Genomic DNA, 27,148 nt, shown 5'->3' on the forward strand with positions numbered 1-27,148 from the left:
GTTTTTAATTTTATAATATTTCACTATTTCAGTCTATTTCGTTTTCATGTCAAAAAATATGTATCGTAAACTGTTTAAAGTTAAAAATTTATATCATTCGAATCTAACTTATATGGAAATACTGTATGAAGTATAAACACTATATCCTATAATTTAGTTTTGGGTTGGAAAAAAATTAAGTACGCTAGCGTTGTATAAACAAATTAACTTTTTTTTAACTTAATAAAAAGTTCACAAAAAGTGTGTATAAACTTTTAACTTAACTGAGTTAACCTATAGTTAAATTAACTTTTTGTTATTGGTGCATATTGACTTAACTTAACTGAGTTAAAAAAAATTATTAACTTGCCCAGCCTTGAGTAAAACTAATTGCGCTTATGAGTGTGTTATAAACTTATAACAACTCATCAAATATAATATTATATTATCCACACAATTAAAATATTATAATAAATTAATGACCATCATATTATTACTTACTTGAGCATTCGCTTTTAAACGTATCTGTATCATCAGTATATGTAGTATCATCTGAAAATAATATATATATATTATATGATATACCTATTATAGTTCACTGTAATCGATGTGATAAATTTGTATTCAATAAAAAAAACTTCTGGATATGTCCAAAAAAACGATACTAAGCGGAAATGGAGTCCTTAAACTTTAACTTAGTAAAAATATATTCAAAAAACTTAAATTGAATGCAAACATACAAAAGACGAAAATTTAAAATGTCGATAAATATCTCAAAAAGACCTAAAATATATTAAAAATGGTATCATATCTATAAAATATAATGTACCTACATAATTAAATATCTTGTGAACATTTCAAGTCGTATGGTAATTATTTTATGACTGACAACAATATTATACAAAATTAAATTTTATTGAATATACTTGCTTTCCTGCTTTATTTAAAAGTTTTTCCAATTCATTTCAAAAAACAATTTTGGAATCCTACTTTTGACCTAACAAAGTACCAACTAGATCAAATTTTCTATCAGAAATATTATTCAAAGTTGAAGATTAAAGTATTTTTTCTCCTCCAAAAAGTATCGTCTGACACAAAAAACACATTATTTTTAAAAAAAACTAAATTTTTGGGTCCACCCAGTATCTAAAATATGAAATTCTATCAGCATTTTCACAAGCCGTCTGAGCAACAACCAAACATCTCCATATTATGAAAATGTTCAGGGCAGCTATTTCAAAATTCGTTATCCCATATATTCCACTGAAAATAATTTACGGAATGTATGGTAACTCAGAGGAAAATAATCGGATTTGTATTGTTCTTGTAACAATACAAAGGGATTTCTTCCACAAAAAAAATTTCCTGGAAAAGTAAATTTCAGAAATATTGAACATATCTGGTTGTTGCACCGACGTCGTTTTATGTTCTATATTGTGAAGATATGATAGGTTCTTACCTGTGAATTCTAAATTGAATACGAAAAAATACAGAAATTATAATGTATACCTATCAATGACGTTATTTTAATTTATTAAAACCATTTCGCTAGAGAATTATTTTTCTTGTGTTTCTTAAATTATAACTTTTTTATTTTGTAACCATCATAATTAAGAAAGGTACCTTCCAAATTTCTACCATTAAGATAATTTGGTCATGAGATATTTTAACGCACATTGCGATACATTATTATGTGAAATGGGTCCATACAGTACGCATTACGAAAACGTGCGGATGACCGCCGCGCGCCCAGTGGCAATTTCTCGTTGGTGGTGGCCAAACTGTTGAGCGCCAAATATAAAATTTAAAACTCGTATTTTTATATTAATAAATTATGTGTATGTATTTAATGATATTAAAGTCAACAAAAGACAGGGACATTTTTAAAGGTGCAGGTTATTTGTTTTTTTCAAAACGTATAGTACCCGTCGCGCCAGTGGCGCGCACCTGTGATGGATCAAATATTGAGGCCCACTGATTTACTGAAAAACCGACACACGGCGCGCTGCGGTCATCCACACGTTTTCGTGATGCGTACTGTAGTGGATGAACAGTATGTAGTACATTGTAATGTGCATTGGAAATTTCAAATATTTAATTTTAAATGACAACAAAAAATATTATAATTAACATTTTATGACTTAAATCGACATTTTATTACCATGAGCATATCCAAAAAACCTTAAACGTTAGGTATACCTATGTCCTATATTCAAATGTATAACATTTTCATTTCATTCGTGATACTTGAGCCTAATTAATAAATGTTTGTTATTATAAATAATTATACAATGCACATTATAACCGGCGCATATTTACCGCAATTTTAACGGTTCCTGATTTGTGACAATGGTCATAATATGTTTATAACATATTATTCAGTATCAAATTCTATGTAATATGAATAGTGAGAACCATCATTTTAGTGGTCATCTAAAGAGGTTAAGTAAGCTAAAAAATATCGAAAATTAATACAATTCTACAATACTGACTACAAATAAAGCTTATAAATTAATAAAGTAAACTAAAGATAGACTTTCAGTATAGCCAACATTAATTATACACGTTATAACTTATGAAGTTAAAATTATTTTATATTATTACAAAATCTGTTTAAAATATGGGTATAAAAATAATATTACTTTTATAATTGGCTAACAAGACGTCAAAAGCCCCATCATAGAATTCATCTGGATTTACTTGAGCTATTTAAAACATGATTAATATTGTTATAACATCACATATACCTAATAATAATATAAATTATTATTTATGAATAGTTTAATAAACATTTGAACGATAAAGTATAAGTACATAAATATATTAGCCTAGATATGTTAGGTAGGTAATTGGTTCATTCCAATAAAAGCTCCAGTCATCAAATAAATTCAAGTTAACCTGATGATTAAAATATATTGGAATAAGTAATAATTAGATATATTATTATTAGAATTCGTTATACATTCAAACATTTCTAAAACACATAAAAGGTATTCATTTTATGAATCAGTTTAAAATGTAATTTAAATAACAATTGTACTTATAATATAATAATATTTATATATTTTAAAATATAAACAAAATTCTGAATTCATAATCACTCACTTGTAGCAATACCAAATGCAATTTCAGCTCTTTTTCCAACCTCATTTTCTAAAAATAATAATAACATCATGTCTTATGGTAAGGTAATTATTATTAGAATAATTATTCCTCGCAAGATTTCAAAAGCTATAAGAAACTTAAATCAAATATTTGAAACTTAAAGATTAGAGATTTAATTTCCGAGCTGTTATTAATTATTATAAAAAATGTTGAAAGTTTAGTTTGATATATTATATTAATTAATCTAACAAGAATAAAATATTAGTTGCAACAGTCGAAAATCAACAAAAATTAAAATGTTCGGTATTATGCGATAGCGCTCTCCGTCTCGCATGCATCTCTGCCCACATCCAAGAAAAACGCCGATAGGTAAAATATTAAAATATTAAAATCGGCGTACACACACACACACACACACTATCACCGCTGCCTAGTACCCGTGATCGAGATTGACCGGCCGGCACTACGTTATTATCTATCACAGGTAGCCACACACGGTCCGGTCGGCCTGTCAGTTATGCCTGCACGTAACACGAATACCGGCCAATCAAAATAATGTTATCAATTATATACCCAATAAAGGTTTTTTTGCGTGTGATGTGCGACGCGTCCGGCGCTCGTACATACGTCGTTACTTTTATTTTGCCTCTCTGCCGGACAACAACATGGCCGAGTAAGAACACCGCCTCACCGAGGACGTCCCGGTGACGATGCTTAGCACCGCACGCACAATTGGTAACGACTTTGTTATTACTAAATATGTACAATTACACCTTGGCCGGTATTCGTTATTTTGTAGGTATGATTTTTATTATGTACGCCGGTAACCACATAGGTGCCGTGCCAGTACCCTGCTATGAGGCAGTTTATGTATTATTTTTATGTTGTTCGTTTTTTTAAGGTAACCCTTTTTTACGGCAAAGTTTTTATGCCATGTGGGCTTTCCTTGGTCACAAGTTAATTATCATTCTTTTATATTATTAAAATAAATATACATTTAATTCTCCCATCAATTAGGTGTTATTATTACTTTTCACTATTTCCCTTATTATTTTTACAAATCCCACATGCTCTGATTTCCGAATCTCGGCTGTGGGTTGGCGATCTCACAACTAAGTTTTCGTCAACGTACGCTCCACGCCAAATCTGGGTAAGCCCCCGTGTGATATATTTTTATTTTTTTTATTTGATCGTAAAGCCCGGCAACTATGGCCATTAGCTGTTGCCTGTTTTGTAAGGGAGGAAATTGTAGGTTTAGAAAACACGTGTGTATTTGGTTTGCAAGATTTTTTTATTGGGCACCCGTAGGTATCTGCCATGCCCGGGTGGGGGATGGTGGCACTTCACTCCGGACACAGTGACTTGCCTGAAGAAAAATGCCGCCCGCGGCCGAGGTTTTGAACCGGCGTCAGTGCACGTCGCAACCGACGCCTTAGTCCGCTCGGCCACTCCGTCCCCCAAAATATTTGTATAATTTATACTATAAGTTGCACAATGCAAAACCTGTAAAATATTAAAAACCAGGGAAATCACTCTTTTGTACTACACAATAGTAGGTTTTGAATGTATCTTTTCATTGCGTAGGTTACTGTAATGGATGTATTAAATTTGAATTAAATGTTAAATCATTGTGTACTCCGTTTCACGATAGAAGTAGACCGCTTCGCGCATGTAGACTGACGGCAGCGACCGTTCCGTGGCTCCGTTTCCCCCATTATGTGACCGTCGGCCCAGACAAACACACAGTATTTCACGCACCCCAGAAATTGTGCTCGAGTTGTTGTCGACGACGGCGCACGATCGGTGGAGCTCGGAATAGTAAACTGACGAAAATCAACGAGTTTTGGTGGGGCCGCCCGGTCTACTTCTCTCGTGGAACGGAGAATAGACGAAAAATAATTCTGAATTCTGATCATAGACGATGTGTCAGCCTAGCATACCTACTTTACAATAATATTGTCGTTTTAGTAATAACTAATACTACTGTACTATAATAGGTAGCTTTAACTATAATGTTGGTCAACAACACCGCATTTACAGATTATCCTAAAATTAATTGTCCTGGATCAATACAATTGTCTATACCTTTTCTAAAGATGTCTGTAGTTTACTTTTATTTAAGATTATTATATATATGATTTTATTTTAGTATCGTTAACAATTAAAAACAGTTAATAAAATTCAAAAATTTCTCATGGCAATAAATAGCGTTACATTTTGGAAACTTCTTTGTTTGTTAAAAGTAGAAAAACGTATGGAGAATCTTTTGCTACATTTTTTTATGTTAGATGTAAAAATAAAGAATTTTATGAATTTCTAACTGAAAATAATATTATGATTTTGATAAATTTCGTCGAAATTCTAATTTTAGATAACCATACAAAATAATGTAATATAAATAATTGTAGATTTAAGATTTTATTTAAATTACACTATTTATTATCAACTTCTGTGTAATCTTTTGTCATATTTTCAAGTTTTTTTGATCAAGTGAAAAAATATGTATTGACATTAATGGGGCAAGTGGGTAGGTAGCAAGTAGCAACATGCAACTGTGGACCACTGTGCTGTATATTAGGTGTCTTGTGGGTCAATGTAATAAATGTGTTAAAATTAAATTCAATGATAAATCGTTGCATACTTCTGAGTGAAGAGCGAATAGACAGACCGTCACCATATACAACTACCTAAGTAAATCTTATGGTATTATTGCTATTAAAGTAATTCATTTTTCAAATTAGTAATACAGTACCTATGTCGAATTAATTTTTGTTAAAACATTGCATTTGAAAATGTCTTTCTTTGTTTAAAATATAATTACATACTTGAAAAATTTCAACTACCTAACCTTGAATAATATTTTTAAATTACCACAAAATAACTAAAATAATTATTCTTTATTTTTATATTTAATTTTGTCCCAATTTGTACTTAGAATGTATACAAAAAAACTAAGTTAATATATTTAAAATGATGTATTCAACACTTTCATTGCTCTACGAAGAAATTAAAATCTAAAATTCAATCTGCATTTTAATAAAACGCATTTGTACTTTTTACATTAAATAGTAAGTTATGTACATTGTATAAAATAGAATATGCTTACTTGTAAATTCTAAATTATCTATAAAAAAATATTAAAAATTATTAATTAAGTACACCATTCAAAAATTTTTTTTTTATATATTGCTGTTAATATTATTTATTATTTAATTTTGATTTAAATTGTTAGTACTAGGTATATAATGTTCTATTATTATAATTATTACTTACTACTATTAACTTTCAACTTTTAAAAATGTTTTCTATTAACTTAACTTAACTCAATTAAAATTATTATTAACTTCCCAAGCTTATGCAGTTACGCATACCCGACTATAATTTAATGAGGCCGATTATTATAATAAAAAACATAATTTTATATTATATACATTTTAGACTGTTCGGTTAGTGATTTATATATTTTTTGATATATTACGCGTACCTAACTATTATTTAATGTGGAAGATTATTACTATACAAATTATGATTTTTTTTTAATAATATTATATTAGATATATTAATATTATACTGTTTCTTGATTTTCTCCACTGACGGAGTTTACATGAACTCAATTTTGTCTGAATTTTTTCACTGGCAGAGTTGGCATGAATCCAATTTTAACTTTTTTTCCTGGCAGAGTATTTGCATAAAAACAAGATACTTGTTTACATGCGTCCTCTAGTTTCTCCGTGTTTGTCTCAACCTGAGTACCTACGTTGAGACAAACACGAAATAACCAGAAGGTTGGATGCCTTATTACATCGCCACATTACTCCTCCACATTCTCAACATATCGTAGAGTCTACATAATGTAGAGTTACTAGTATACAGATGATTGAGAGAGATTTTTCTTCGTATATCTTTATTCTTTAACAAAAACAAATTCAGAAATACACTGGATGTAGCTCTATATTTAAGATTGTACAGTCAATTTTTTTTTCAATTTCTAAATCGACGTTAAAAAAACCAATGAATAATGAATTAATTTAAATTTTATTCACGAACAATCGCCTTTCACACTGGACTAGTTTAAAATAAAAATCTAAAATCTAAAATTCAATCTGCATTTTTAATAAAAAATATTTGTGCTTTTTACATTAAATAGTTAGTTATGTACTTTGTATAAAATTAAATGTGTTTACCTGTAAATTTTAAATGCTCTATAAAAAAATATTGAAAATTATAAAATACTAGCTGATTCCGTGCACTTCGTTGCCCGTTAATGTACCAACTCTATATGACTCAAACCTTGTTCAATTCGTTATTTAATATTCGGTGTATGGTGTTCAAAATTTGTCTTAACTTTTCTGTTGCTCGGAATAAAAATTCTGATTCACAGCAGTATATTATCAGGTAGGCAATCTACCTGCGCTGGATCGTGGACCCCGAACCGTGTGTACGTAAGTGTATGATTTAACTCTAAAGTATCAAAGTTATACCAAGTTTTTCGTTTTTACTTAATTTCACCTACAGTGGATTAATACAATCAAATAATACAAAATCCTAACCTAACCTAACCGTACTAAAATCCGAAGAATAAAAAAATCAAATTTAACCCTTTTTAAATAATTTAATTAATTATTAGCCTATCTTCTTCCAAGAGGTCTAATCTATCCACAAACATTAATATATATATATAAAGTGACAAAAAATAATAATACAAATCAACAAACATGCACGATTAACCAATAGCAACCAATATATAATACACTATTATTATTTTAATCTGCAACAATAAACTAAAGTTTATTTTATTATTTAGCTTATTTTTTTCTGGACAGATAGAGCCACTGTTATATTTTTGGCATCCAGATTTCCTATTTTTCCGGTGGATTTTCCTAAAATTATTTTTCATAGAAACCTTCTCCGTGATATACTCTTTTGTTTAAAAAAAAAATTAAGAAGATCTGATAAGTAGTTCCAGAATTTATCCTGTACAAAGATTTTCATTTCACATTATTTTATATAGTTAGATACCATTTGTTTATTTGTTGCTGTTACTATTTATTGTTTGATTGTGATGTAAATTGTTATAGTACTAGGTATATCATGTCCAACAATGGTCAAGGATGCCTGTTCAGTAATAATAATATACTAAAAGAACTTCATTCATGTCATATTGGAACTTTTGAATGATTTGGTGAGATCATATTTTTGGTGACAAGGCCGCAAGGGCCAAGGAATGAATAAAGAAATTGAAAATATTACACATTATTGCGACAGTTGTCTTAATAAAAGTTAATAGGCATCCACAAAAATCTATTATATCTTCATGAAAATGGACAGGAAAACCATGTGCACTGTGATTTTCTTTGGTATGCATACTTTCAAAATAATCATTTTTTCGCCACATTTGTTGCAACCACCACGAAATGGTTAGAATGTTTCCATTTGATTCCATGACTACAGACAATGTAATAAGCGCATTTTCAGTAATGTCAGTAGCCAGTAGGTACAATTTGGCAATTGTATCATGCAATAATACAAATCTATTACTGTATGGAAGGTATAAATGTGAAGGTCGCCGGATAGGAAAACTTCAATCCAGATTAGTAATAATTTTATATTATGTAATTAGGCGTATTGGAAATTAAAATCAATTATAAAAACCATAACTGTTTATAACCACATAATATTGTGTACCTGGTTTTTTTCCAAACAAATCTAAAACTTCTGTTTTAAATGGTTCTAAAACATTTAAAATTAAAATTAGAAAATAGTATAATATTATTGTATGGGACATAATTATTAAACAATATGGGTTTGTAACGTTTCAAACAATAATTAATGTTTGGTTTTTTTTGTATTGTAATTTATATTACAATAACTAATAAGTAATATAATATATAATAATAATAACTTAAGTATATGAAATTTACAATAAGTAATAACATCCTGGGCTAAGAATACAGTTGGTAGAAAAACAAATACAAATTTGAAAAGTCTAGGTACCTAATCAACTAATGTGGGAAAACAGCCAACAGAATAGAACAATAGATGAAAATAATATTATTTAATTACATAATAAATTAATAATTAATACCTAAATGCTTTAAAAATAATAAAAATTAGAATTTAGAACTTTTTAAGTTAACTGGTGGGAATTCAACTTTACCGTGAATGGAGTATGCGTATGCAAACTAGAATCCAAATTATGTCGCTAACATTACATCATAAAATTAATGACAGATATTTCTTAACAAACACTCTATTCTTATAGCCAGACTACGCTTATTATAAACGGCATTTCAAATCTTTTATCATCTTGTTCATAGCAAAATACAGTTGACGTTTCTACTTTTTTGTCTACACCACTAAAAATAACTCAAATGAGTCTAGTATGCTCTAGAGTCAACTTAGAATGTCTGGATACTAATCGCAGGCTTACTAGCTGATATGTACTTCATTCCCAAACTTCTAAACGGAACTATATCTTGTTCTGAGATGTTGGCACTTGTACAATGTCACGTTTCTCTGTACCCGTCTCATTCTTGTCAATCGTTCTAAATGAAAACCCACCACACATCAGTATTTGGAAGGAACGAGTTCCAAAAGAAACGGATTCCTGGAACGAATTCCTCTTTAAAAAACGGCACGATGAACGAACTCCTTTTTATAAAAAAAGAACGAGAAAATGAACTAGTTCTTTTTTTTAAGGAAAAATAACAAAATTGTTCGTTCCTTTCTAGTTCCAATAATTTACACAGATAATTATGTAAATAATTGAAATTAAGATATATATTTTTTAACGTGTATAATGTATATTGCTAATTAGTGGTCGTTATCGAGTATCGACGTTAAGACCATAAATTGTCGAAGAAAATCTCAAAATAGAATTATAAAATATGTACATACTTGTAGTTATATATTATAATTAAAAATTAAAGAACTATGCATATGAAAAAAAAAAGTTATTAAATAAGAATTTTTATTTTATTTGGAACTAAAAAAAGAACTCGTTCGTTTTCTAAAGAAACGTATTCTTTTTTTTTAAGGAACAAGGAACGGAACGAATTCCTTTTTATAAGGAACTTGCCAAACACTGCCACACATCATATTATATATATATCATAACCCTATAGATCACATATCTTGTGAATGCAACAAATTAACTAATGTCGATATATTCATTTCAAAAACCAATATATCAATACAATAATTATGTTAACATTTCATAAGTACCAATATATTGTTTTACATTTATTTTTGTACTTAATAGTAATACTTAATTAGGACTATTTTATGTTCTTTTCTTTAAATTATAATGTATTATTATGCCGTAATAGTTGTATATTAAGTACTGCGATCGAGCAAACACAGGCGTTTAATTAAATAAATAATTAAATAAATTATAAAACACTTTACGTACCAAAACACCCAGTCGCCTCTTCTCTCTGGTTACGTGCGTCTAATAATGCTATTAAAAAAATTATACTTAATTGAAACACAAAATAAATATTTATACAACTATAATACTGTTAAAAACGTTTATAGAAATAATTATTTACAATTAACTCTAAAAAGTTGTGGATTACAAAATTTTAAAATATTTATGCAAGTGCTAAGATGTTTGATATTATTCATTAAGTTTAATATTATATAACCATATAGGTAAACAAAAGTCATAAACGACACTCATACATCATAGTTTAATGTTGTATAGGCACTTTAGCTTTAGCCATTACGTAGAGAAATGTATAATATAGTTAGGTAAACCTCAATGCGCAATCAGCTAGTACTGCTCTAGACAGCTGTATGTAAAAATATAATATAAGGTAGGTAAACAATGTATTCAATTATTATGAAATGTGTCATCAATTAATACTATACAATGATCAGTATATTATTCTATATAAAATATGTTAATATAATAATTATCCGTGGCTCGGCGCGGCTTCAGTGGCTGAAATATTTCATGCAACGTGATTAAGGGTAAGCAACGGCCGCTGCTACTAGTTCTCGGATGGGTGACCACCCGGGTCCACAGTGGCAAAAACTTTTCCACACAATGCAGACATAGGTACACGTGTTGCGAACCAACCGTACCAACCATTTCAACCTTACGGCCGAAACCCCAACAATAGCTAATGGCCATAGTTTCCAGCTTTTAGACCAGAGTTTCTTAAACTTTTTTATCCATGGAACTTTTATTGAAGAACCCCTATTATTTTTAGCTTTTTAGATTTTAGATTGTGAGTGGATAGCGATGAGTCTTACAATGATGTGTTTTTTAATTTTTTAATTTTTTTGTGTCTGTGTACACAATTAGTAGTCGAAATAATGCTTAGATTTTCAATTTCAGTATCTTGTTCGATGGAAAACTGAATCTAGTTAGTACTTTTAGGAGGTCAAAATTTAAAATTCTCAATAGTTTTCAAAAGCACCCAGAAAACACAAGCTCACAATTTTTTTGAGTTAGAAATTCCTAAAAATTTTACTTTTTAAATCTAAGATTCTAAAATGTAATACAAGATTCCTTATAAAGTTACCTACCTTTATCGAAAAAAAAAATGTCTATAAGAAAGTCAAATTTAATTTTTATGAGCGTTTGAAGTTCAAATTTTTACAACATGGATATTCATTTGATTTCTCATGTAGTGATTTTCTTATTTTGTTGTAATTCAAAAACAAATGACCACACGTAAACACTTGAGATTTATATCATATGTTTATTTTATCAATCCCTATACTTGATAAAATTTTCAAAATATTTTGACTTGTTTTAAGCTGTTTACAAACAATTTAAAATTTAATTTTTTTCAGTTTTTTTTTCTATAAATACCAATAAAATTTTATTTGTTGGGCCAAAAAGCGTTAAAATTTAATATAACATTTTGATACAAAATTTAATACATATTTTAAGTAACAGACGGACAGGACTTTTCAAATATCGTTCCTTCGAAAAAAACAGTTAATTTTCGTGGAACCCTGAAGTGATCACAGTTAAAGAAACACTGCTCTAGAACAATAAAAAAATTAACAAAATTAATATTTATTCATGTGCAAATAAATAAACTTATTTTATTTTATTTATTTATTTATTTAAGCATACAATACGGGATTGTGCCAAATTTAATAAATATTTAGTAAAATTAAAATTACAAAAGTGTTATATAAAGGTAAGTAATCATTAAAAATAATTAAGTTAGGTTTATGATAAGGAGGGATCAGAATTGACAATAAACATACAGCGCTGAAGTGGTTAATTTAAACCATAATTAGTGGAGAATGTTGGCTAATTAAAAGTGTTATGTTGACGAGTGAAGCGTGAAGGGACATTTATAGGAATTAGAGAGAAACGAGAGTAGATGAGTTAATCTGCCCATTTAATAATTTAGAAAAAAATTAAGGTTAGGCATGCCGCCTATGATCTGCTAGTGAATCAGGTTTGAGATATTCGAGTATAGGTAAATAATTATGAGGAGGACATTGAATCCTGAGTTCATAACTTACATATTTTAAAAATTTATTTTGTACTCACTCAAGCATTATTGCATTATCTGCAGTATTAGGATCCCAAATGACAGAGCCGTATGCTCGTTTTCGAGAATAAGCCTAACAAGTGAACAGTACAGTGCCTTTAGGGGGGGGGGGGATGCTAATTTAAACTCTGCAGTTATGCATTTAATAAATCCTAAGATTTTAAGTGACTTTCATTCAGGGACAGGAACCGGAACTGAAAGAACCGGTTCTGGAGCCGCGCGTGCTCTAATGTACGGTTAATGCCATACTTTTTAACTTCAAAAACACAAAGTGCAAATGATTTTGTTAAACTAGTGAAAAACATAGCAGAAACAGAGGAAATTGGAATGATTCTTATCGACCAGTACCCAGGAATCAATTCAAAAGATTTTTGACTAAAAACTCTATTCCAATGGTCTTTAATGCAATAAAATATACACCTTTTTCTTATATAAAAGATTAAATGAAAGACTGAATCAAACACTTGTAAACAAAATCAGACGTAAAATCAACGAAAAAAGAAACAAATTAGCTCGGACCTAAATAGCTCATGAATGTGTAAACAAATATAATGATACGGATCATTCAGTAACAGGGTTCACACCAAGATACATATTAGATGGAACAGATTTTAAAATTTTGGAGCAATAGGAACATATAATAAAATGTGAACGTATTATGTCTCTATACGCGTAATATAGGTACCATATTTTATCATTCTCAAAATTTTTCATTCTTTTAGTCCGTTGAAAATTTGAAGAATCGTGAAGATTTTAATAACTATTTATATAAATATAATAAGCACAAACATATACATGAATTCGAAAATTTCATATATATATTATACAATAGACATACATGATTCCGCATGATTTTTTATGCAACATTGCCATTTAGTCACCTTATTATAAATTATAATTTAGAACATTACATATAAATATATTATTTTTAAAAATTCACGGACAGTGGTAAATTACTTGGTCCTAATTTATACGACGATACTTTGACAGACAGGATGTACTTATCTAGACTTTTTGTCGAACACACTACCAACCAACCTTTTTGGATGATGTATACTTGGATACCAGCATGAATTTATTTTTCCTACAAGATAGGGCTCCTGCCCATAATACAATAATTATACAATAATCCCTTAACTGAAATTTTGGTCATAAATGGATGGGGACATTAATCTCGATGGACCATGGTTTTCGCCCATTAATCTCAAAGATTTGAAAAATTATGTAATCATTGTGTGTAATGAACTTACTCACCGAAGATCAAATAAAAGCAGTTACACAAAGAGAACTACTCCGACGAATGGAAGAAGCATGCATTGAAAATAATGGCAATAACTTTCAACAGTTCATTGAATACAAATTATGGATTAATTCTTATAATAACTTTATTTATAAATTCGATGTTATAACTAATATATATACCTTGTAGTTTTAATAAAAATAAATTGATATAATAATACCTATTGATGCGTGTTAAATAATGACTGGAGAAAGAGTAAGTTAAAATTATGTACCTACTTATGTTTGCATACCTATATGTGTAAAAGTAAAAATGTACATGAAATCATATGGAAATAAACTAAATTTTATATAGGTACTATAGACTGTTGAAAAATGAGATAATTTCGAATTTCCAAACTTGGAGCTTTAGATCGTCCCAAAAATGTACATTTTGATGATATAAAAAACTGTGATAATCAAAGTTGCTTGAAAAGAATAAAACAATTCAAATCCAGTCTCAAAAACAGTAATGTCTGTTTAAGAAATATTTATTTTACTGTGCATGCGTTAGTTGCGACAAAAACAGTTAAAACTGGAATTTGTCAAAAACATGATTACAATGTGATAATGACTCTTAACAAAAATTTAAACTTTTATAGAGTTTGATAAAATAAATAGTAGGTAATAACAAATTATATGTACTATAATAAGCATACAGGGTATACACGAAGAGGACATTTTAGGTTTTCAACCTTCCACTCAGAAAAATTTAAGGTATTTTATTAATTTGTTAATATACAGGCCTTATTTTTCGAATAGTTTTTTTCCGTTATGCAAAAGATAAATTATTATATTTGTCTATGGTATTACAATTTCTACTAATTTCTTTAACAAGTTTTTTCTTCACATGAAAATTATTATTGACGGTGGTCGATAGATATGGCGATGTGACTTTTCAAATAATATAATGAACAATTTTGAAGTATTATTTATCAAATTTGGGTACTAATTTGGCGTGAAGTTAGTGGTGCTTTTTAAAAGAGATCATATAAAATTATAAATAAATCAAGATCCAACAAATGTTAGGACTTTTCTAATGTTGCCCAATAAACCGTAATAAACCAAAGTCTAAAAATAATAATACCTATAAGTTATAGGCTATAACCTATAGATGACTGTGATATGCTGATATTTATCAAACTTAATTTATTAACTAGATTCCATGAATTTTCACTCTCATGACATGATCCGACTACTGTAATTTTCATTTATATAGCCATTGTTTGCTATTACCATCGTGAGTAGATAATTATAATAGATAATTACGAATTCAAAGAAGATGTTGTGTGCAAAATATATATATTGTGAAATTTAATTTACTTAAAATTAATACAAAAAAAAGCGGGCAACGGTAATTCGTACAGTACAAATGGGTGACTAATAGATGGTGTTAAATTTGAATTCAATAATATAATATCATTTTATACGAAAAACGATTCTGAGCAGAGCCTTGGCTATTTTATATTATATTTATATTGTTATTATTAGTAGGGTAGCCGGTTAAGTTGAATAAATGATTATTATAAGTTTATTATCATATTTTTATATAATTAATAATAATATACTTTAGAAGTTACAAGTACCCACGAATAATATTTTTTAAATATAACACAAAAATAAAATCGTTCTTTTTCGTTTAAATATCTAATTTTGTACAAATTTGAACAAAAAATAACTATAAAAAAACTCTGTTTTTATATTTTTTAGATTATTTGGTTACAGTATAGCCTACTCACGTGGAACCATGTTTAGAATCTTCAAACTTTAGCTATAAAAGTTGAACATTTTATAATCTTTTAACTACAAAATCGCTTAAAATTTTAATTTGATAAATTTTGTCAACATTTAGACCTTTAAATGCTTATAAAAAAATTACATTTTTATGCTTTTTGACCCAACAAAACATTTATAGAAAAAAAACTAAAACAATTGAAAATAGAAAATGTCTGTGGCAGCTCAAAACAAGTCAAAATATATTTAATATATTAACAAGTTTAGGGAACTGATAAAATAAACATATTTACATATAACTAACTAGATTCACGTTACAATTAAAGAAGATATTGAAGTGGAAAATTGAAGCATTATTTTGACTACTTATCAGTTATTATGTACACAGCCACAAAACATAAAAAATAAAAAAACCCACATCATTGTAAGATCAATACATTCATTGCTTAGCTCAAAATCTAAAATAAAAACACTGTAATTATGAACATAATAAATAAAATATAGATAAACAATAATAGATAATTAAATTCTATTGTGGTAGCTTTGAAAAATATACTAATTTTATATCGGGAGAGGGAGTGATTTCAAAACGTATTGGCCATTTGATAATTACCGATAGTCAGATAATCAGATACATAGGTAGTAAAGTCGTTTAGGTAACGAAACTTCTTTCATATAATATTATATATTAATTGATTGTATTAATTTTAAGTATACCTACATAATATAATACTTCAAAAAAAATTTATTATTTTTAGACTACATTTAAGAGGTAGTATGAATTATTTAAATTAACATTAAATAAATGATTATGCTTTTAATATTATCAAACCTAAACAATTGACAGGTTCTTCTGTACTTGTACGATCTAAAAGAAAAAGAAAAGAAATTTTTTAAATGTGATAAATTATTTCATTAGTTTTATTTTTATTAACTAATAAACCGTAAAAATATTAATATTGTGATTAATTGTTACAGAATAACTTCACGTGGAACTTACTTAGACCGCAGCATAGATTTAATACTTCAAAAACATTAGCTAAAAATATATGAATACATTATATTAAAAATTATCATGTTCATATAAATATTACAGATTTAAAAAAATAATTGTAAAGTTATGTGTATAGTAATGTATGTGAATATAAATTAATGTTTGTCTGTCCATGAGTGTGCCCTTGATGCATTCCTAAACGAGTGAACCTATTTTGATAATGAAATTTTTGTGTGTGTTGAGTGGATTATTTAGATTCACAATTGCACCTGTTAGGTCCGACCCGGGGAGGTTCTCAAACGGGGATTTTGAGATTTAAGATGGAAATGTTTGTTTATAAAATATTTTTGCCATTGGTTATAGGAGAAATAATAATTATTTATTATTATTTACCTATTGGTTATCATTGGTTAATCGGACTGATCAGGTACAAGCATGCATCAAATCGAGTTGCACTATTGTAGCTGCTCATCTCCGTTTACGCGATCCGACGTAAAATTACTATTCTTTGTTTAAAAAAACCAATTTTGTCCATAATTAAACTTAAAATTCTTTAAAAAATTAAATCATATTGCATACGAGTCTGTTGCTATGGCAACGGTTGTTGGTATGCCAACATCGGTTGCTATGGAAACGGTTGTTGCTATGGCAACAGTGGTTGTTATGGAGGTTGCGGAGTTCAAATCTCGTATGATAAAAATTATATTTTGCAATTTTTTTCGTGAATTAACGTTTTTTGATTTCGAATCTATGTGCCAAAACAAAGACATAAAATGTCAAAAAATTGTGTTTTTATTAATAGTCCTACCCCTTACTCGATAGTCGTTAGTTATTTTAGTTTGACATAAGACTACAAATTTTGATTTAACCTTTAATTCAAAAGTTAAGTTTGGGTTCAGTTCAATAATGAAATATAATAAATATATGGTACAGGTGTGGTTTGATGTTGAACAAAAGGTTTGGTTCAAGTACGATTTTTTTAATCTAACTTTTTGTTCGGTTCAAGTTCGACATCACACTGAATTATTCGGTTTGAAATACGAATAAAATGCTCGGTTCGACATTAAAAAGATCGGTTCGAGACTATATTTTGGAAGTTGACCGATCTCCAATAGATTTATGAGTTATTTAATGTTCAAAGTTGTTGAGGCTAGGTAGAAGTAGTAGAACTAACAGAAACATCACAAACGAAAGGACCCATTCTGTGTAGTTATTAAGTACTAATACATAAATCAATAAATATGAATAGATACCATGAATACTGGATAGTATAGGTAACTCGTAAAATAGTGCAATGTTATCTGTGAAACTCATGGGACCAAATCGCAGAAGACTAAAGGGACGTTGCCATCAGAAGTTTAAACTAGCTCTCTACCAGATTCTGACTTTTTTTTAACAAAAAGTGTATGAGTGATTATTGTATGGTTGTCATGAATAAGCTAACATTTTTTTTTGCAAAATTGTAGAGGACCGTATTCTATTTCAAATAAGATCAGGCTTCAGTGGCGACTAGTTTTCGTTTCGCCACGGTCAGACGTTGTCCCCACTACAGCAGCGCGTCGTGCGCTGCAACGGAACAAAGCCACATGCGCATAACTCAGCCGCCGATTTTATTTGGAATAGAGTATAGATGAGATTCAAATCTAGTTCCAAGTTATGTTCAATTTTTTATGTTTTATTTTAATCTTTATAAATGATTGTCAAAAAAAAGTATAAAACCGGATTTATATTTTATCATGAAATATTTTACTGAGTTGTACAAAACAGAATTGAAGCTCCTCTACATTATTTTTTACAGTGTTTTCAAAATAATAGTTTAACAAATATATTTTCAAAAATGTTCATAGCTTTACAATGTAAATTAAATTAACAAACAGGAATAGTTCCAAATAAAAAATAATATTATTAATGTTCATGCATTCGTGGTCGATAATCATGTTGTTTATTTATCGTCGCTGCAGTGCGTTCAATTATACTTGACACTCGTCAATAACCAATTATGAACATCTACTTGGGTGCGGATATTTTTGCGAGTTAGTAGTAACAAACGTTAGGTACCGAAGGTCTAAAATTAATGAAACGCTGTTTTCTTTTATAACATATTTTGCGAGTTTCAAGAATATAGCTTACTGAGTGGTTTTATAACCATCCGATGTTGGCTATTTTTTTTCAACCTGTTTAAAGTTTTCCAATAATTTTGGCTTAATAAAAATAATGGTATTTCTGTATTTTACAAGGTAAATTTTTTTCAAAACAAAAGGGTTCCAGGGAAAATATTATGTTAATAATTTAATTTTTTTATGATTTTAATTTCCTACGTTTCAAGATAAATATAATTTGAATTACTTACTTCGATTTAGACATTTTCTTAAGTTATTTAAAATATTTCCAAGCGCGGCGATATGATAAGTTGTTTCTAAAAAATAAATTCAGCTTGTATTAGCATTTTAGTGACACGATTTTACCATGAAGTAAAATTAAATTGAGAAGAAGAAAAATAAAAGAATTATTTACTTAATAAGACTAATCTCATCCCATTTTATCCTTTAATATGCATTAAATGCATTTTATTTAAAATTATGATTTTTTTTTAAATTTTTTAGTAGATATATATTAGAACCTCAATTAACTGAACTTATTGGGACTGCGCCCCGTCCAGAAACATGAAAGTTCAGATTCTAGGGATGACAATCCTGTTACCATGTATACCTGTACGCCGCGATTGGAAAGTTTCATCATATAAAACACATGGTAAAAACGCGAAGGTTAAGATAATTTGGTTCAAGTCTGGGCAACACATTACTTGCTTACCTAATACCTATATTATCGTACTGTTCTTTAATCTGCTTTATAATAATATGCAATGATGTTATTGTTGATTTAAAATGTACAATAGATAACCTTAAAGAAGTGTGCGTTGTCGATGTAATGCCTAAGTGGTCCCGGCAACACCGTCGATGTCACAAAAAAAAAGGTAACCTATAAGACCATTATAAACTCATGTCGTCTCAATTTTTAAATCAAGTTTTTCATCTATTTTAGAAGCGGCAATAAAGTCAATTTATTGGATTTATAATTGCAAACTAGTAATGTTTTTATCGTTGTTCCATAAAACTATCTGATACGCCATGGTGGCATTTGTGGTGTTGAGCACTTTTATTTGTTTTAGGTATTTAAGTCGTTCAAAATTCAAATTTAACATGTTATAAATCTTAAATTTTCTTAAATTAGTTAATTAACTAATTTATCATGAACTTACCAAAATGTGAACGGCTTACATACTCATTGTCACCTAATTATTAACATTTATCACAAACATGCAATGATAATTAGTTCATACTATTATCGTAGTTATTCAACAATATTGTTGCATTGGGTATATGATATACTCAATGATAGTAGGTATTCGATAAGAACATAGAATTAAGAGGACATCATATACAAACCAAATTAGAGTGTGATAACTCAATTTGTACCCAACTTGGTACATATTATATCTGATAATGATATATATATATAATATAAATGTATATATATATATTATATTTGGCATTTAAAACGTTGCTAGATGAAAAATATCAGTTAGAGGGAAGGTAAAAATGGAGTCTAGAGCATTTATCGGCTGAAGAGGAGACTTTTGAAGGTGATTTGAAAACAGAATCGAAGTAGTCAGAAAAAAATGCAACTGATTCTTACTCGCCAGCAGAAATAGAACCAAGGCAATTAAATATGAGTGGATGGAAAAGCATTCCTTAAGATCGCGTATATATTTCTCTCTTTTCAGCACAAGCTTGCTTTTGAAAAGAGAATCAATGCTTTAAGTATTCTTTACTCTGGCTTACGGGTGATTGCTCTGCTATTGAGCTACCAACCCATATAGACCCATGACACTATCTCCCCCAGTTTACGGGAGTTTACAGTAGCTTGCGATACCAAGTTCAAAACCGAAAATATCCAGATTAAGCCAGGTTTATAACAAGATAATGATTTCGTAAAAACCATAAATAGGTAGGTTAGCTCGAACTAACGACTAAACAACGAATATGAAGGCACAGCTTACGGTCAGCACCAACAGCAACGCGTGATGAAGGGGATAAAGCCGACTCAAGGACTTTCGATACCCGTGGCGCGGCCCAGAAGATCCGTTTGCAATCTTAGTGGCAAGGACCAGATTTGCGCTCGAACAACATTATTTTCAAGAGCAAGGACTCTTTCATGGATAGCAGAAAACTCAACATTTAGTTCGTATTTTTTGTCCTCAGGTTACTGACCTGGGAGTTAATTGAAACAATTCACTTTTGTAGATTGCTAAAATGCTCAGTGTGACAATTTGTCAAGGTTTCTGCTTGGCCAGTGAGTAAATCTCTGATGTCAGTAAAGAGTGGGAGGTTTTTTTTCACCCTTAGAAGCTGGTCAAGATAGAAGATTTTATAGTTGGCTCAATAAGGCGATCCCGGAGACATGATTTGATAAATATGATAATTGATAACCAATATAGACAATTACTCCTTGTAAAATACAACCGAGTTTACAACTGATATTAGTTCCTAGTAGTAGAAAGATGCAACCAAAACTACAGCAGAGTATGGGAAAAAAGTTAAGCCCGATGATTGTGATGTCAGAAGTAGTTAGAATCACGATTTAAGATAGTAAATAATGTTGCCTAGCGAGCTATGATAAGACGGCATTCGATTTAAATCTCGATCCGGTACTAGCGCTTCTAGTGGACTTTTTTATTATTTATAGTATAATACGAATAATACGATCATTATACATATTTTTATTTTATATTGGTATGATATAACAATTTGTATTAGTTTTTATTTTAACCGATGAGCGCTGTTCGGGCGAGAAAACAGTTATACGGCGTCTCCCCTTCTCTCGGCAAAGGCATTGCTCCGTATGCAAGCCGCCTGGCGATGCAGGTTCAGTACCGTCCGATCTAGCGCCCGACTCACCTTCCGAACAGTACTCATACCGTGACCGTGATCAAAAGTTTGGACATTACCACAATTTACTACTACAGGGAAACTTAGTTTTTTTTTCTCTTTGTCACCGTGTGCCTACACCGACCTACCGTCTACCAACCATCCATTGAACCAACCGAAGTCCATACTGCAGCTCGTGTCTACCACGCCATCCCTGCCGGGGCCGTACTATACGGTCAAGGTTCGAAATTTTATGTATATGTATATATCTGTGTTTTATTAATTATTGTTTATCCACCTAAATTGTTTATCCACCTTACTATTATATTATGTTTGTTATATTTATACATTAAGAATAAGAATTATAGTACCCCCCAGCTGGCCAGCACCAAGTGTGCCCCATTATTATATTATTTATGTTATTTCAATAGTAGACCGTCAACCGGTAATCATATAACAACTTGGTTTCATTATTATACCTATTCCTAGCATTTTCAAAATACAGTCCATCAAAGCCACTCCATACAAATGATGAACAGTCTCATTTTTATGTAGTAATTTAAACAAGCGCTATATGTGGAAACAGTCGCAAATCACGTAACTTTGGGATTTAAATCGTATGCTATGTTATAACATTTTTCTAATGGGTTGTTAGCCAACCATACTATCTTAAATCATGGTGAGAATATATACAGCGTGCCTTAAACAGAACTGAAGTCGTGACATAACAGCTGATCAGCCGTTAACTCGAGGTTGATACGAGTATATTATGACGTAAATTCACGTGAAAATTGAAAAGTATGTAATTTTGTAAACAAGAACACAAAAAGAGTGAAAAAAATTAACTCAAAACAATAGAGATAAGAGAATGAAAGTAATAAAGTATACAAGAACAAAATAAGCGTTGTCGTAGTACTGTTATCACTGTATTAAATGATTTTGATTTTTCATGGATAGAATAAATTGTAATATGTGATTTTTTTTCGATAGCATTAACATGATCACGTATATTTAATTTTTTTTAATTATATGTAACATATTGAGTGGAGTAGGTAAAAATATAAAACGCTAAATCACAGTTAAAATTCTACTTTCTAGAATAACCACGTGACATCACTTGGTCGGGCTCGATATAATCTATTAAAAACAATAAGAGATATTTTCGTTACGTACATACATTGTAGTTCTAACAGCGAAACACGTCGATTTATTTTGTTACACAATTTAAATATTTCAATAAAACTAAATACCACTCTTTCTCACCCACGCCACGCAAAATACTATTACCTATAGTTTATTAAGAATTAAGATACACTATAGATACCTTACTAATATTCATATGTATTTGTATTATCTGAAATAACTTACAATATAAGGTTTGTCTATTTTTCCAACTATGATAAGATTTATTGTGTGGATCAGGCAAAGCTAAAAATAAAGAAGTTATAAGATTTATTAAACAATTACCTATTAGTAATAATAAATCAAATTATATTTTATAATAATATAATACTCTTTAACAGCAAATCATAACTTTTTATTTTACATAAATGTTTTTTTTTAAATTCTGTGCGGAGAAATTAATTTATTGATATTACAATGATGTGCGTTTATTTTTTGTATCTGTTATCACCTATTGAAGCAATAATACTTTGATTTTTAACTTTTAAGGTGATTTTTGGCAACAGATTGAATCAAGTTGGTACTCTAGGGCCTCAAAGTCCAAAAATAAAAAATTCCCAGTTATTTTCTAAATAATCAGTATGTAGGATAAAAAAAAAAGGTGGGCAGCCACTCGGATTTACATAAAGTGTCGTGCAAGTGAAGAAATGGATCTGTTGAATAATTCAACTTAAATTTTAATCCAATTATATAAAATCATTGCATACGAAAAAAGATTCTGACAAAACAGTCAGCCTGTATTACTATAGTGCAGGGGTCGGGAACCTGCGGCTCTTTGGATCGCACAATTAGTTTTATTGTGTATATAATATTATATGTGTGTGTTCTATTAAACTCGACTATCATTATTCGGTAGAATACAAAATTATATTAGTCGATACATGAGCACGGTCCTCGTTAGGTCAATTCAATCAGTGCGACGTTGTTCGGTATTTTTTTCTTGTGCTTTTTTTCCAACAGAGGTATTTCTATAAACTCCGAGATGTCTACAAACAAAAAACGTAAAATTGAAGAGAAAAATAGAGGATTTAGAAGTGAGTGGACTGATACTTATGCATTTGTCCCGAACAACATTGGACAACCAAAATGTCTTATTTGTGACGAAAACTTCAAAAACAATAAAAAATCTAATATTGTACGTCATTTTTTATCTAAACACGACTCTTTTGGTAAGACGTACCCAGCTGGAAATGAAAGAAATGCAGCAGTGGCCGAGTTGATCCGTAAATCTCAACAATCGACATCTAAATTTAATAACTGGTTGCAGTCGGCGTCTAATTTGACTGCAGCTAGTTTTGTTGTATCTCATGAAATCATGAAATCTGGAAAACCGTTCACTGATGGAAAATATATTAAAAAATGTTTTATTGGTATATCAGAACATCTCTTTTCTGAATTTAAAAATAAGACAGGAATAATCAATAAAATAAAGGATATTCCGTTGTCGGCAACTACTGTTCGTGATAGAGCTGTTAGAATGGCTAAAAATGTCACAGAACAACAGTTTTCCGATCTGAAGTCATCACCTGTATTTTTATTAGCTTGTGATGAATCATGTGACGTTAAAAACATCGCTCAACTCACTTTAATGGGTAATGATAACTCTTTGCACTGATGGATCACCAAATATGATTGGTAAATATAAAGGATTTGTTACTCTTTTGGGCCAAAATGTGAAACATGAACTACTATCTTTTCATTGTATTGTTCATCAAGAAGCTTTATGTGCTCAAACATTTCCAGTTGAAATTAACCAAGTCATGGCACTAGTAGTGAAAATTATTAACAAAATCATAGCTTCAGCAGTTTCGTGCATTACTTGATGAAGTTAATTCCCGATACAAGGATCTTCTAATGTTCAATAATGTACGTTGGTTATCGAGAGGGGCTGTTTTGAAGCGCTTTACAGATTGTTTCGAACCCATAAAAGATTTTTTAACGAATAAAGGCATCAACTACACCGAATTGTGCGATGATATGTGGCTACAAAAATTGTATTTTGCTGTAGATTTGACTTCATCTCTAAATCACTTAAATAAAAAGCTTCAAGGTAAGGGAAATACAGCACATACACTACTGGAAACTGTTCTTTCTTTCGAACAACAACTTCAGCTTTTTTCAGAAGATATTGACAGCGGAAATGTTGATCATTTTGAATCTTTGAAAGAGTACACGGAAAGCTCAGGTTGTATTATTGATTAGGAGTATTTTAAATCAGCCATTCAATCCATGAAAAATTCGTTTAGTAGACGTTTTGAAGATTTTCAAAAATATAAATCTACGTTGAAGTTCTTGACATCACCACTCATAGTGGAGACTGGACAAATGAATTTTCCATCGTTTCCATCTTTCACCAAAATACCTATTTTCATTGCAATTAATAGAATTAAAAACCAAAGATCTTTGGTCTACAAAATTTGAGAATTTGAAACCGGATATTGAATATCTGGTAAGGGAAAAAGGATTTTTAGCTGCGAACCATAAATGGATGAAACTCGCTAAATATCAAAAAGAAGAGCAAGTTATATTTGACGTATGGAACAGTCTTCCCGAAAGTTTCAGCCAATTAAAAATGGTCGCTTTCGGAATTTTGACCATTTTTGGATCTACTTACATTTGTGAGCAAACATTTTCAAATATGAACTTTATTAAGAATAAATTAAGAAATCAACTGAATGATATCAGCCTTGACGCTTGTTTGAAGTTGAAAACTACAGATTACTCTCCAGAATTGAATAAGCTGTCTGGAGAAATTCAGTGTCAAAAATCCCACTAATATTAAATAGATACGTTATTTTGTGTTTAATTAAATTATATTATATTTGTATAAACAATAATAATAATAATAATAATAATGAATTAATGAAATAAAGTTTTTCTATATTTTCTAAATTTAAGACATATTATTATGTTTTTATTGCCTACTAAAAAAAGGTTGTTCAAATCTGTGCGGCTCCCTGGATATCATAGTTTTGTATTTTTTTGAAAGAATCGCTCTTTCCTACGAATAGGTTACCAACCCCTACTATAGTGTATCTCGCGAAAAAAAGGTAACGTGTCTTGACGAAAACTAGTCAACCTTGCACATATCCACACCCCACGCAGGACAACAGTAACGACGACGGTCGTTGGTCATGGACGCCAGTTATCGTCAACGATCATGGTACGAGGGACTGGAACCTTTTGAATTTATCGATAGCAGCTTCGATACCGGTCCTCCAAAAATAAAATAATTGTTCCAGTTTGGTTCTAGTTTTTTGATAAAAATAAAAATAAAGGTATTGGTTCCAAATAAGTATAATAATTTTAAATACCTATCCGGAATGCGGGTTCAATTAATAATATGAGAGATAATAGAAAACTCATATGATCATACATAGTTTATACACAAAACAGTAACACCATTTAATTATGGTTGGTAAAATTATTTTATTTTTGAACCTAAAAGAACCTATTTAATTTAAAATTTCCTCTAAAGGCTATAAAAGTATAAATATTACAATCTAAAAATGAAAAAATATTATTGAATTATTAAAAGTACCTACCTAACAACATTTAAAATACCCAGATCTTACAGGTAAATTAAAAGTACCTATACCTCTATTATACCTAAATTCATCTACCAAATTTACTTATTGTTCTAGCTAGTAACAGATTGTAAAATGTATTGAAAAAATAAAAATAATAAAAAGTTATGTTGAATATTGTTAAATAGTTATGTAAGAAATACAAAATATTGTTTAATAAAAAACTCTGTAAAGCTAATTATACAATTATATACAAATATATACAATACTACTGGTATGTATATTTTTGCTTACTTTGGCTGTTTTATTAGATTTTATATTTATAATATCTTCTATTTTTACAGATTCTTCGAAAAAATGTGATTCACATATTCCATCCCCAATTTTTAAAATTTTACATAGAACCACTCTTCAACCTTCCAAACGATTTTGTGTTACACGAAATGTAGGTACTCTGGTAGTTTTACAATTACATATTATACAACAATTTCGTGTCATATTAATAAATATGATTATTGAGTACTATATTACAGGAAAAAGTAATCAAACAAAACTAAATAAATAGTTAGTACTTATGTACTTTTAGACTTTTAAAAGGACAATGTGCCAACGTGAATCTGTATCTTTTGGAAGTATTTTACAGTCATAGGCTCATAGATACTATGGGCAAAATAATGCCGATAATATTCAATGGATCGTTAAACTCATGGTCTTAATTAAGTTTTTTATGTTGACAATCAATCATCGAAATAATAATAATATTATGGTACATTATCGGTAGATGGCGCCACCAGAGCGGGTCCCGACAATAAGAGCTTCATAATCGGGGATTAGTTGCCAGACCTAATAATCTAAGACCGTGGAACAAATGCATCAGGCTCAGGGGAGAGTAATGCG

At 29.7% G+C, this 27,148-nt stretch overlaps 1 protein-coding gene across 3 annotated transcripts in view; it reads right to left on the minus strand.

Moving 5' to 3' along the window:
• Positions 1-27,148, minus strand: part of LOC132942532 (uncharacterized) — a 49,082-nt gene that overhangs the window by 14,339 nt on the left and 7,595 nt on the right. For 2 of the 3 annotated variants that reach the window (XM_061011041.1, XM_061011040.1), the window contains exons 5-16: positions 22,911-22,970; positions 19,874-19,906; positions 18,965-19,030; positions 16,621-16,659; positions 16,453-16,488; positions 10,496-10,543; positions 8,770-8,814; positions 7,269-7,286; positions 6,191-6,208; positions 3,085-3,132; positions 2,622-2,684; positions 481-531 (exon numbers count right to left, since the gene is read on the minus strand). In XM_061011041.1, coding sequence (XP_060867024.1) covers positions 481-531; positions 2,622-2,684; positions 3,085-3,132; positions 6,191-6,208; positions 7,269-7,286; positions 8,770-8,814; positions 10,496-10,543; positions 16,453-16,488; positions 16,621-16,659; positions 18,965-19,030; positions 19,874-19,906; positions 22,911-22,970 — 525 coding nt within the window. Of the gene's footprint in view, positions 1-480; positions 532-1,438; positions 1,489-2,621; positions 2,685-3,084; positions 3,133-6,190; positions 6,209-7,268; positions 7,287-8,769; positions 8,815-10,495; positions 10,544-16,452; positions 16,489-16,620; positions 16,660-18,964; positions 19,031-19,873; positions 19,907-22,910; positions 22,971-27,148 lie in introns of those variants that run through there. The other variant, XM_061011042.1, reaches the window with a different exon arrangement.

The sequence above is a fragment of the Metopolophium dirhodum genome, chromosome 4, assembly GCF_019925205.1.
Source record: "Metopolophium dirhodum isolate CAU chromosome 4, ASM1992520v1, whole genome shotgun sequence".
Taxonomy (NCBI): Eukaryota; Metazoa; Arthropoda; class Insecta; order Hemiptera; family Aphididae; genus Metopolophium; species Metopolophium dirhodum.